Source organism: Fundulus heteroclitus, unplaced genomic scaffold (genome assembly GCF_011125445.2).
Source record: "Fundulus heteroclitus isolate FHET01 unplaced genomic scaffold, MU-UCD_Fhet_4.1 scaffold_271, whole genome shotgun sequence".
Taxonomy (NCBI): Eukaryota; Metazoa; Chordata; class Actinopteri; order Cyprinodontiformes; family Fundulidae; genus Fundulus; species Fundulus heteroclitus.
In genome coordinates, this window is record NW_023396680.1 from 178826 (window position 1) to 191160 (window position 12335).

Here is a 12335-nt window from a genome sequence, read left to right on the forward strand (position 1 = left end):
TACATCTCCGTCCAGTTGACAGCGCTAATACACATAGTATGTAAACTGCCAGAAAATACTATAGAAGAAGAAAAAGAAGTAGAAGCATATCCAGATTCCACAGCCTATGGCATGCTGTCTCATCTGCTCGGTGCCTTGTACAGCATGCCAGTGTCAGTGTTGTAGGTTTTTAAATCTTGCAATGTTCTTTGACATTGCAGTGATAAAATATGGTGTCTATTACGTATAGCTATTGGTTTATTAGTCTTCCAGGGTTGAGGCAGGGCTGGTGGTGGGACACACCCTCATGAGTTTGCCAATTCACCACCTACACCTTAAAGATCCTGTCCATGAAAACCACAAACCGTAGATGAATTCAGACATACTGGCATACAGGTGATTTGGAACAGGAGACACGGTTGTAAGGCTCATTCAGATCAGCAAAAGGTAGGAAGTTGCAGATGACAACTTCCCGACACTAGATGGCGCTGTTGCTCTACAGAAAGATTTTAAAAGCCCCCTCTGAAAAAAAAAATCCACGGGTCTTTTTGATTTGATATTTCGTTTTCAATCCAGAGATACTGCTGTGAGATACTGGGCTCTGTGCTGCCCCTTCAGGACTTTTAAGATGGAACCGTGTAATGGTGAATGTAATTTGAGCTATTTTAGGTCGCATCGCGTGGTTACCGTAGCTGAATCTCTGGCAGCCTGAAATGTCTGGATTGTGTTCTATTAGTTTTGGAGGAAACATGCAAAATATAAAAGAACTCAAACAAGACAGGGTGATTTTACCAAGTTTAAGAGGTGGCAGCAGCGCAGTCAACAGGTGCTCGTTTTGTAGCAGAGCTATAAAGACTATGGACCGGACAACTTTATTTTTGTAAAACATGGTTACTAACATTTGTATAGATCATTTGTTGCATTTATATTTCCGGTTTCCTCCCACTTTCAGCACTTCTCCTTTCTGCAGAGCCGCAGCACTTTCACGCACATCTCTGCAGAGACTCAGAGAGCAAAGTGTCCTGCGGTTCATCACTGTCTCAGTCGGAGCTGCTGCCTCCTTTGGGTCGAGATGCTCCTGCTGCTCGGTCTGCTTTGCTCGATCTGGGCAGAACCTGCTCAGGGTCTGGAGGAGGACGGAGGTTTTAGGTTTGAAGGGGACCTCCGCCTGCTGACAGTGAGCAACAACTTTGTTTACATCGCTACAGAGGAGAAGCTTTACCAGCTGAGCCATGACCTGGTTCTGATCTACAGCCTGACCCAAAGAGGGATCTTAAAGAACCCGAATGACGAGAACAGTCAGGAGTTTTACCGAGTCTCTATGAATGGCGCCTGGGACAAAACTTTCACTGTTAATGTTTTATTACCATTTGTGAACAACGACACATTGATCAGCTGCGGTGCAACTGAGGAAAACTGTGGTTACTGTGAGGTTCTGGACCTGAAGAACATCTCCAAAGTTCTCTACAAAGAACCCGTCCAAGTGGGTCCTCTGAGGAGCATCAGTGGCTCTGTCAGCTTTCTGGTGGATGTAAAGAAGGATTCAGTGCATACTGAGACTTTTATCCTGACCGCCATAGAGAATCACAGAAAGACAGAGGAGGACAGTTGTCCCAATGATTTAGAGACAATAAGCCTTCACAACACAAACCAAAAACAGCCTGGGGACATATTTTCTTTGGTTGATGAAAATCGCGATAAACCCTGGATCCAAACTGACTCTGTTGTAGGATTTGTGGATGGATTTCAAATCAACTCAACGGTGTATCTGTTCTCCAACGTGGCATCAGCAAATAAACCCCATAAAGTCCGTCTGATCTGGCTTCAGGCTAAAACCAGTAAATCTGAGACTCTGAAGTCTCTGCGTGGAGCGACTCTCAGGACCTCTGATGGAGGTGAAGGCAGCAAACTCCTGGCCTCCTCGGTCATCCCAGGTGGACAGCAGGTCCTTTGGAGCGGAGTGTTCAGTTTGGACGGAGGACCGACCAACACCGAGCTGCTGCTGTTTGACATCAGTCCTGATGGGAATGATCAGACATACACAGATCCAGACTTCTTTTACAAACCAAAGAAGCCAGACAAGCAGGTGGGTTGTTGCATTAAATTTAACCATCTTTCAATGTGGATGTTTTCCATGTCCTGTTGTCCTGGGTGACTGAAAATCTGCATCAGGGTTTTGCATCTTGAACAAACTGAGACCAACCAACCAACACCGAGCTGCTGCTGTTTGACATCAGTTCTGATCAGAGCAGGCAGACAAACATTTTTATAATAGACTTAAATTGAAGGAAAACTTAGGCCTTATATTCAATTAAATATGTTATAACACGTTTCTTGAACATCCTTTTGGATGCATAAAGTATTATTGAACTGAATTATTAATAAAGAAATAATAATAATGCTCATCATCAAAATACCTTTTGGCACTTTTCAAGACACTCAAGGGCCCCGCTCAAAAGCAAAGACATAAATCAAATAACCAAGAATCACAAAATAAAACCTGACAATGTAGAATAAAACAGGAAACTTTAAAGTGAGAGACTTTAGCCAAAGTTAACTTCGTGGCAAGCAATTTGTCGCAGAGGCCAATTTGAAAAGAGGGGACTTGAACTAAAATAAAGTGGTATTATAGGTCGCATGTTAGACAGCTATTACAATATTAAAAATATTATCTATGAAGGCCTGAGGCCCATTTCTTCTTTTGTGAGATCCAGGGCTGTTCAGAAAACAACCGGGGAGAAGTTACAAAACCGGTGCTGAGTCTTTTAGTGGTAACCAGTACCAGAGCGTACCGCCTTAGTTTCACATCTGCTCTTATCTAATGACTTTTAGACAAAATGATCAATAGTGCTCAAAAAACAAGACCTATAGTACAGTTTTATAGCACAGTTTTAATATCTCTTTGTCAATCAAATCCCCCAGAGCTCTTTTCATCGATTCTTAACCAACTCAGTGTTTATTATTATTATTATTATTATTATTATTATTATTATTATTATTATCATCATTAATAATAATAATAATAATAAAATACTTTACTTGAAGGGATGTGCACAAGACTACCATTACATTGTCATTCAGTAAATAATGACACTTCTAATGCAAAATTGACTTTGTTTAAAATGTCATTGTTAGGACAACTTGACATTAACAGAACCAACATTTTAATTTGTCAGTATAATACCATTTAACATCTTTGCAACTCATCCTACTTGTTCAACTTTACCTGAGGTATGGGGAAGTATTAATGACCCATTCAAAATGGTACCATGACAGCCAAAGTAAAGTCATATATGAATATGAATGTAATGTAATGGAAACCCATATCTCTAACCCGTATCTCTAAATAACTTTTTAAAGGTTTATAATTAAAGCTGTTGTGACGTGTTTATGATGGGTTGTGATTTCTTGGTCAATGTTAAGTTGTCATAGCAAAGACATTTTAATGAATGTCAACTTTGCATTAAATGTCCCCTAATGTACCGAGTGACACTTAATGACAAGTCATAAACAATCATACAGACACCTGAAGTTCATGACAGTTCTTATATCATGTTTATGACAGTGTAATGTCAATCTTATGCACACCCATTCAAGTAAAATGTTACCAATAATAATAATTAAAAGAATTGCTTTATGAATGTCTAGCTCTTTTGCAGGTTTCTTAAATCAAGCAAAAAAGTACTATATAAACTATAGAAAATAAAAAAAGATATAGACAAAATGGGTCCTTAAAAATCTAGGAACATGCTAAAATATAATAAACAAATTGGATATACATTTAAAAAACTTTTTGGAGCTCATCAGCTCCACACAGCACCTATTCACGCAAGATTAAATGGTACCATGTGTCGGTACCTAAATGTATCATTGTGATGCTGAAGGAGTGGAAGAGTGGCCAATTTTCCATGCCAGAAATGAACACAGCATTGCATGTGCAGTGCTCAAAGCTGGTACTAGTGGAAAAGTGCATTTTATGTAAATAGTTCCTAATTACTGAAATCTTAATCCTATTATCAGGGCAAAAGATGAGGTTCCAAGACAGCTCCAAGATGAAGCTCTGTTATGTTTTAAACCCCTTAAGTTAACACCCTTTTCTCTACAGATAGTGTTTTATAGTAAAAACTGCACTAATGGTCACATGCTGAGTGGAGAACAGCAGAATGTGTTGTAAAATGTTTAATTTCTTAAATTTGGCTGATGAGCCAATTACTGCAGATTTTACTTAGCAGTACATGAGTGTGCATGCGTGCCAACTTGAACAACTGAAACACACAATAATTTGTAAGTGGACTAGTGCGTATGATTTGATGCACTGCCTGGGACGACTTATACAACTGACCCACAGACGTCTGATAATGGCACTTGCGCTGGGACAGGATGAATAATAAATGGTGGCAACAAAATTCCACACATTCTTGTGGCCGCCTCAAACACTTTCAATAGGCTTTAAATATGTCAGTTATCATCTAAAGACTTTAAATAAATATAGGGGAAAACACAACAAATAGACATGCTTTCATTCAAGCGAGAATTGGCATCTGATCAGAACGCTCACTTTGGGGGTTATCTGGGCACCCCCCACTGGGGGGAGTCTTCGAGGAAGACCAGAGCTCGCTAGAGGGACTATCCCATCTGGCCTGGGAACGCCTTGGGGATCGCCCAGAATGAGCTGGATGGAAGAGGGATGTCTGGGTTTCCTCTCCTAAAACTGGAGCAACAGGTCCAAATGCTCAGAATAACTGGCAGCACTCTTGCTTTTTAGTCTTTCTTAATCTATATATGGAATTGAAATGTTTGCTTTGATCTGTGATTTTTCTTCTCTGCTGACTGCATTTGAGTTTTCGGTGGCTTACTCTTTATTTTTTTAAAAGAAAATATAGAAGAAAATCATTTGTAGACTGCTTTGGATTGTGCCACATTGTATGTTTTTCTGTTGCTAGAAAAGGTCTGTTTATTCTAATACGCCCATGGCCATCTCTCTTACAATCAGTTAAAAACTCTACATCACCTAATGAATGAAGCACAATTAAACATAAGAGTAAACATACGGCCGATGATCTGCAGCAGCAGATCCCCCTTAGATAAGAGAGCAGCTGCCTTTAAACCAAGTTTTATCTTTAGATAGATTTCATAAACCTTAGTTAGTAATAACTGTTTCTGTTTCTCAGTCAGAACCACATACCCTGAAACCAAAGGTTGTTCTTCTCAAACACAATCACATGAGATCTGTGTTGGCAGTACGACACGATGGCTGGATAGTCTTCTTCATTGGAACAACAGATGGACTGCTTCTCAAGGTGTGTCAAAAGTACTAAACACAATACTACTGTTTCAAGTAAAATTGTGGATCTGTATAAAAATACTGACTAACTCAACACAACAATATGACTTAAAAGCATTTGACATCATTTGTGATGGAGGAGGGTGTCTTAAAGGCAAGGTTTCTCAGTGCAATACAATAGTTGTGGTACACAGTTTGACAGGATTAACGGCGCAACTTGTGATACGTAGGATACGTACCCACTTTTGTTTATTTTGTTCCCGTTTTTCGAAGTGGGAAATAAAGTTAAATTGTTTTACAAAGAAGAAGAAGCATATCCCATACAATTCATGATGGGACAGTTTTAGACTTCCAATCCTTCTATAGAGCAGGGTTTTTGATACCATGAACCATCTCAGTAGTGCCATAGATACTCAAAAAACACAGTGCAAACTGGGGTGGAGAACAGCTCATTTGCAAATTGGACTCTTTGTATCTCATGAAATACTTGGAATATGTTCCTTAGTTGTTTCAAAATATTGCAAAGAAGTGCACTCACATTATATAGCATTTCAAAAAGTGGTTAGGGTGTGTCAGGATTTGTCTCGGTGAACCCAAAAACACACACACACACACACACACACAGAGTCTGTTAAGAGGCAGTTTATCGAAGGTTTTGGTTAGTGGATGAGAGAACCAGAGTCTTTACCGGGGTGGAGAAGATTGACGAGGAATGCTGGAGTTGGAGGACTGGAGGGAGCTGGAGCGCTGCGCCGCAGAGACAGGCTGTCCGCAGAGCTGGTGAGAGAGCGAAGGGGCAGCAGGAGAACCAGCAGTACCGCAGAGAGGTTACATGAAGCACTGGAACGCTGGAGTAACAGGAGAATCATCAGCACAGCAGGCAGAACCCTTGGAGGTGCAGACAGGCGCTGGCGTAGGTAACTCTGGAAGTCAGACGTGGGAAAATCTCTGACTGGCAGGCTAGGGAGAGTTGACACTCAGACAGACGTGGGAAAATCTCTGACTGAGGGGCATCAGATGATTGAAGACGGACCGGCGGCGAGGAGCTGACTGAAGTGAGTTTATATAGACAGGCTTGCAGGTGGAATGAGTCCAGGATGATTGAAGGCTGAACAGGTGTGGTTGATTAGTGGAATGGAGACAGAGCTGGGCGGGAGATGGAAGGTGCTGGGAAGCTCAGGGTGCAGCAGGCAGAATTGCACCCTGACAGGGTGTCACTGACATGGTTTCAGTTTGCAACTTGAACACTGGGTTTGCTGGCATTTGCAAACCAATGGTCAAAGTTCAGAGAAAAATTAGCAGCCATCAAAAGTCTTTAGTTCACAGTTGTCCGCTTTGGTTTCCGTGCACTTCTCTTTTTTTGTGGTTTCGGTTTAAAGCAATAATCAAAGTGTTTGAACAGCTCATGTTTTTGCTTATGGTGTAAAGCACTTATACTGACACTTCTAAGAACCACCAGTTGCACTTAAATCACCATTTTTAACCTTGGCTGTAAAGTTTTTATTTATTTATGTAACCTCAGGTATGGTTTTTAGACTTTAAACCTTCCTTGTACCCGGTCAAGGAGGTTGCAAGGACTAACAGAGGCACTGATTCCCATTAAATATATAGTTTATGAAATGTACAGATGTCAAGAAACAGAAGTCAATGTATTTTATTGCACAACCAAAATAACCGCTTTAAAAGTGAGCACCTATGCTGGCCTGGAATCCTGCTAGCTGTGAAACCAAGTTAAAAACCCAGTTGAATTAATAAGATCCTTTGGGGGGGGGGGGAGAACTACTACAGCAAAACACAAACTGAATACACCTTAGTGTCCCCCAACAAAGACACACTCACTCCAAAAACCCTAGTGTATATACCACAAATGCAAACAAACTCTCCCCCCACTAGTCCCCTTAACCCAATCTGAATAAAACCAGTGCAAGATCCAGGGACACCATAGGTCCTCAGGTCGGTTGAACCCAGACCAGGCAGCCGAAGAATACAAATTCTCCCCTGCTTTTACTAATACTAAAAGAAAGAAAAACAAACAAACTGGAACCGTCTTGGAACAGTGATTGAGATAGAACCAAACGGCAAAAGAAACAGTAATGAAAACAGAACTAAAACCACGACTGAAAGTAGCAGGTCAGCCTGCACACAAAAGATGTTAGAACAGCACCTTAAACATCCAGGTAACATGAAACTGTCAATTTACCTCTAGGGTGAAAACCGGTCCACGGTTCTTTGTGCTTCTCTATAAACGAGTTACCTAAAATAATCGGAGAAAGGGATTTAACCAAATCATCCTGCAGTAATCTCACGCTCAATTGTAAACATACCTTGGTCACACACTTGCTTCAACCAGCACTTGTCACAATCGTCTAATGTTGTTGTGTTGCTCACGCTGACATAAACAGCACATCCAAGACGGTTCCTCAGGTGTTCAATGGAATCGGGGTCTGGACAGTACACAAATCAGCAAATTCTTAGAATTTCCTACATGTGGAGGTATGTCATGGCCACTGGCTGCAGGATCTCATCTCTAGTCTCCACTGATAATAAGCCTTGTTTTTATACAGAGGGAAATACTGCCCTATACACAATCACATATTCTCCACAAAAGCTGTTTGGCATTGGCAGAGAAAGATTTGGCAAGCTTTAGTTTAATAGGACCCACTTAGCTCCCTCTGAACCCACAAATTGTCCCTGTACATGTGGTACCATATAATGGAAAATAAACAGGCTTTCCAAAACTCTTACACATATTGCCAAGAAGTGTTGGAAAAACAAAGAAGATAGGAATCACTCACAATTTTCATTACTTTTTGGTCCTACGTTTACTTTATGTTGAATGAAAATTATCATCGGAATAGATGAGCTACTTCAGATTTAGGTTTAACATTTAAATGTGCACCTACAGTGTGTCTGAGATACAGCGGTTAAATTATTAAAACACGGCAACATTTTTCTATATTAATACATTTCTAATGAACCTTTTCACCTGAGATTCTAATCATAGGTAGAAACCCCATGTAATCCTCACATATAAAGAAATCAATGCCAGGAAGACCATAGATCATGTGTAATAAAGTGGAGGCATATAAGTATTTGACCTACTTAATTAGATGTATTTGTTGGGTATGACACATTCAAGATGTCTCCAGTATGCATAAACTGGTCTAATGCATTGCTCTGTGGGTTTAATGATTGGTCATTGATATTTTCAGAGTACAAAAACATTCTGCTAACTCCAGGTCTGTATGATCGTTGTAACTCACTGTCAGCAATCTTGTGAAGTGCAAAGTGTCATGGCTGGTATCTCCTTTCAGTTTATGGATCTTTTGGTGTTCACTAACATTCAGAGGTTTATGCATCAATAAGCTGTGCCACCAGTACGGTTGGCAACATTAAGTTTTGCAATGTTCTCGAGAGAGCTCTTTGGTTTATGGTAAAACTACTGAATATAAATAGCTGACCACCGAAAGCACTTCACACCATAGCCACACTCACAAACGTGCACACATTGAAACCCTGACACTCAGACCAGGTTTAAATGCCTTGCCCTGGGAAACATCAACATGTGGCGGGAGGAGGTTGTAATTGAACCCTGTTGTTGTGCAATTATACACTGTTTAAAGTTATTTAATGTTTCATAAATAACTCTCTGTCTGTTAAGTATTGTCTGGTGATGATCAGCTCTTAAGCTGATATCAAGACAATGGTTGAAAGGGATGAATTCGAGCACTAGTGATCTTTTAACAGCAAAACCTGCACACACATAGAATAAAGGAGTGACAACTTCTTTTCAAGTTCAAGAATTTAATAACAGAAATAAAATGAACATCCAGAGAACATCACTATGTAATGCTGTTTACCTGAATTAACACAATATTTCGATTAATAAATCCTCTCTACTAGGCTAGTGAAACTTAACTAAACTACTAAGCAAAATGAGGATAAAAAGAAGCTAAGCCAAGGAACTATTTACATGCAAAACAAACAAAAGTAGTTGATCATAATCAGAATACTTGAGTGAATCCTGGTTCACTGCAGATCTGATTAACAAAAACATGGAATAGAGTTAAAAAAAACATCTGCCATGTATTTCAATCCATTCACAATGCAAAGCCCAGGTCAAACAAAACATTATTTGTTTAAATAATATTCTGAGGACCGTTTTGTCCTGTAAAATTATTTAATTCAGAATCGCTTGCCTTTGTTTATGCGATTGTACCTCCGGGCGCATGGGGTCGCTACAGCGATCGTCGCTAACCTGGTTAAAATCTATAGTTATCAAGATCGTCTTGAAACCGACATTAATATACCATATTGATGCGGGAATAAGGCTCATAACACCATCGGAGGATGGCGGGGCAGAACAGTTACGCTTTATGCCTTAAAACGGACTCCTTTTGAGAGGTCCGAGACCAGATGTTAGCAAGGCTAATATCCTGTTGGCTAGCGGACGCTCGGCGTTAACAAATGAAAGCTTTTGCTTTAATTTTAGTCGTATTGAGTGGCTGGATAACATAAACATTAATGTCCCATCAATGTATGAAACCCTTGTGGAGGTAACCTTTCTGGTAAAACTTTAAAACGCACTCGACAGTGACAGGGTACCAGATGCTAGCAATGCTATATTGCTAGCCTTTGTTCAAAACGCCAGGTATACACGGTTTACAAGACATTTCCCAATAAACCTTTTTAACTTCACCCTCAGACCGCTGCCCAAACCTGTCCTTTTCAGTTCTGTTCAGTTTGGCCATTCACGGAAGGGGCGTTGAAGGAGGAAGTTGTTGGTTTCTTCTTGGCAGGCTAGCGTTAGCCTTGCAGCAGCATGTGGCTAACGGCGTGGTCTGGATAGCTTGGAGGCCACGTTCTTTGACCGGGATGCAGTCCGATGAACAGGGGTTTTCCTCAGCATCCAGCCTTCAGCTCCATTGGTGTTCACTTCCCTGTACAGGCTGAGGAAAAATACACAGAGCTGTTTCGCATGCAGAGATCTTTGCTCCTGCATCTGATTGTGGGTTAAGACAGCAACTTAGCTCTGTATTTGCCCGGACATGTTCGTCTGGATTCAGTCAGGTCCTCTGCTGAAGCAGGCAGTCGAATCTAGCAGACCCTGGATCAAACGTGGTTGGTCCAGGCAATCTTTCAGATGTTCCAGCAGATGAGGCCATATGGCCCCATGGTTAAGGCCTCCTCCCTTGTCCTGGAGAGGTGATCTGTGCAGCTGCTGAAGAGGTCTGGAGAAGTGGCTGAGAAGATCTCTTTGTCTGTGCTGTGTCTTATCTGTTAGGAAGGCTCACAGCTGACCTCCTGCTGGGAAAAAGGGCCGTCCAAGCCTTGAGAGTCTCATGTTACGGGCAGAGTGGAATTCCTTTGTGACCCTCCCACTGTTCAGAATTCAATCTGAGATCAATTATTTTGATGATCCTGGCGGTAATATCACAACACCGTAAATTTTGGATTACAAGACAACTACTTCTCCATTTAAGCCATGGCTGCAATGAAAAAACTTCCTGTCAAATAGGACTAAATAAGCTGACATTAATTTGTACTAATAGGAAGCAGAGTTGCTTTCTAAATACTTCTAAATACTTCTACTATTTTCTTGGCTTTCTCTGCCTTTTTGGAGCTTCTGCTTTTTTATAATTTGTATATGTATTGCCTGTGTCATTTTTATTTTATGGACCAAATTGTGTGCATTTCTTTGTCCTGTACCTGTTGATCATTGGTGGTGTCTGCTAAAATTGACATTGTGATTTTCACTTAGACATAGCGTTGACACATTCGGTGCTTATTTTCCCCATGAATACTGTAACTATGATCTACATTGTTGTTGCCAGCTTGCTGTGGACATCAACCATAAACCCACCTGTCCAAAGGTTCTCTATAGGGCCGGTGGCGAGCACGAGTTTCCCAAAATCCATTTGGATCAAGTAGATCCGAAGCATGTTTATTTGCAGTTTGAAAACAAGGTGGGAGTGTTCTTCTACTTTTTCATGAAACATGTGCTTTTGCTGCATTTTGAGTGGTTTTTAAGTGTTTGTTTGTGTTTTGTTGCAGATTGAGCGTGTTCCAGTGTCAAAATGTGGCGTCCACCAAAATGTAAAGGATTGTTTGTCTGCACAGGATCCCCACTGTGTGTGGTGTGTCTCTGCTGACAGGTCAGCAACTGCTTTTGTAGCTGAATCCTTCAGACACATACAAATCATCTGATAACACCTTTTGACGTTTTGCAGCTGCACATTTAAAGACCACTGCACAGATTCAGAGTGGTTGTCCATCCCTAATGAATTGCAGAAAAAAATGGTTTCCCATCAAGTTATGAAGGACTCCCATGGAAAGGTTGGTTTCCAAGACTAACTACATTCATTTAAAGTTGTTATTTTAGATTGAATTGATGTCCTTTTGTATTCCTGTCCTTCTCAGATCAAATTAATGATCCAGACACATCTGACTGTGGAGCAGAAGCTTCATTTTAACTTCACCTGTGAATTCTCTACAAATTCTAGTCAGCTTTGTGGGCAACATGGGTTTTCAGCACACTTCCCTCAATGCACCTGCACCCTTCTTGACAATCTTCTTACTGATGGTGATTAATTTTGTCAAATGATCCAAGAATCATCTGACACAGTTCTGAGCATATAAAAGTTGTTTAAAAGCTTCCAATCCTTTGTAAAGGTCATAACTAAAGAAGTTACTGCTTACGTCTATGTTGGACACACTGTTTAACTGTAACATCCCAAAAAGTTGAACAAGCCAGACTTTTGAATCCTATGTTTTACAGTTTGTTTCTTTCTGTGGTAGCATGTTTCATCAACTGAAAGCTTCAGATTTATGTGGCTGTTTTCCTCTTTTAATGGAATTACTGCAGATTTATTACAGTTTTAACTATTGTGCTCTGTGACTCTGAAAGTTGCCAGGGTCTAAAGAAAAAAAGACTTCTGAATTGTCAACACAGTATTTGTTTTTTGACTTATTTTTTACTTAAATTTTATTGACTAAAGAAAATTTACTTACACCTTTCTTGAAGCAAATTTCATAATATATTTTTACTTCCTAGCCATTGACGTCACCATAA

At 40.4% G+C, this 12335-nt stretch overlaps 1 protein-coding gene and 1 long non-coding RNA gene across 2 annotated transcripts; both read left to right on the forward strand.

Moving 5' to 3' along the window:
• The first annotated feature begins 551 nt into the window (after nt 1-551).
• On the forward strand, nt 552-2166 carry LOC110367875. Its single transcript, XM_036129986.1, has 2 exons — nt 552-2065; nt 2152-2166. The coding sequence occupies exons 1-2, from the start codon at nt 1052-1054 to the stop codon at nt 2164-2166; spliced, it is 1029 nt and encodes a 342-aa protein (XP_035985879.1). The 5' UTR covers nt 552-1051.
• Nucleotides 2167-11341: 9175 nt separating this feature from the next.
• On the forward strand, nt 11342-11770 carry LOC118559315. Its single transcript, XR_004928774.1, has 3 exons — nt 11342-11418; nt 11494-11599; nt 11684-11770. It is a non-coding gene; the product is annotated as an uncharacterized LOC118559315 (long non-coding RNA).
• Nucleotides 11771-12335: the final 565 nt, after the last annotated feature.

Coding starts and splice junctions, on each gene's coding strand:
- LOC110367875 (XM_036129986.1), top strand. CDS start 1,052: ATGCTCCTGCTGCTCGGTCTGCTTTGCTCGATCTGGGCAGAACCTGCT.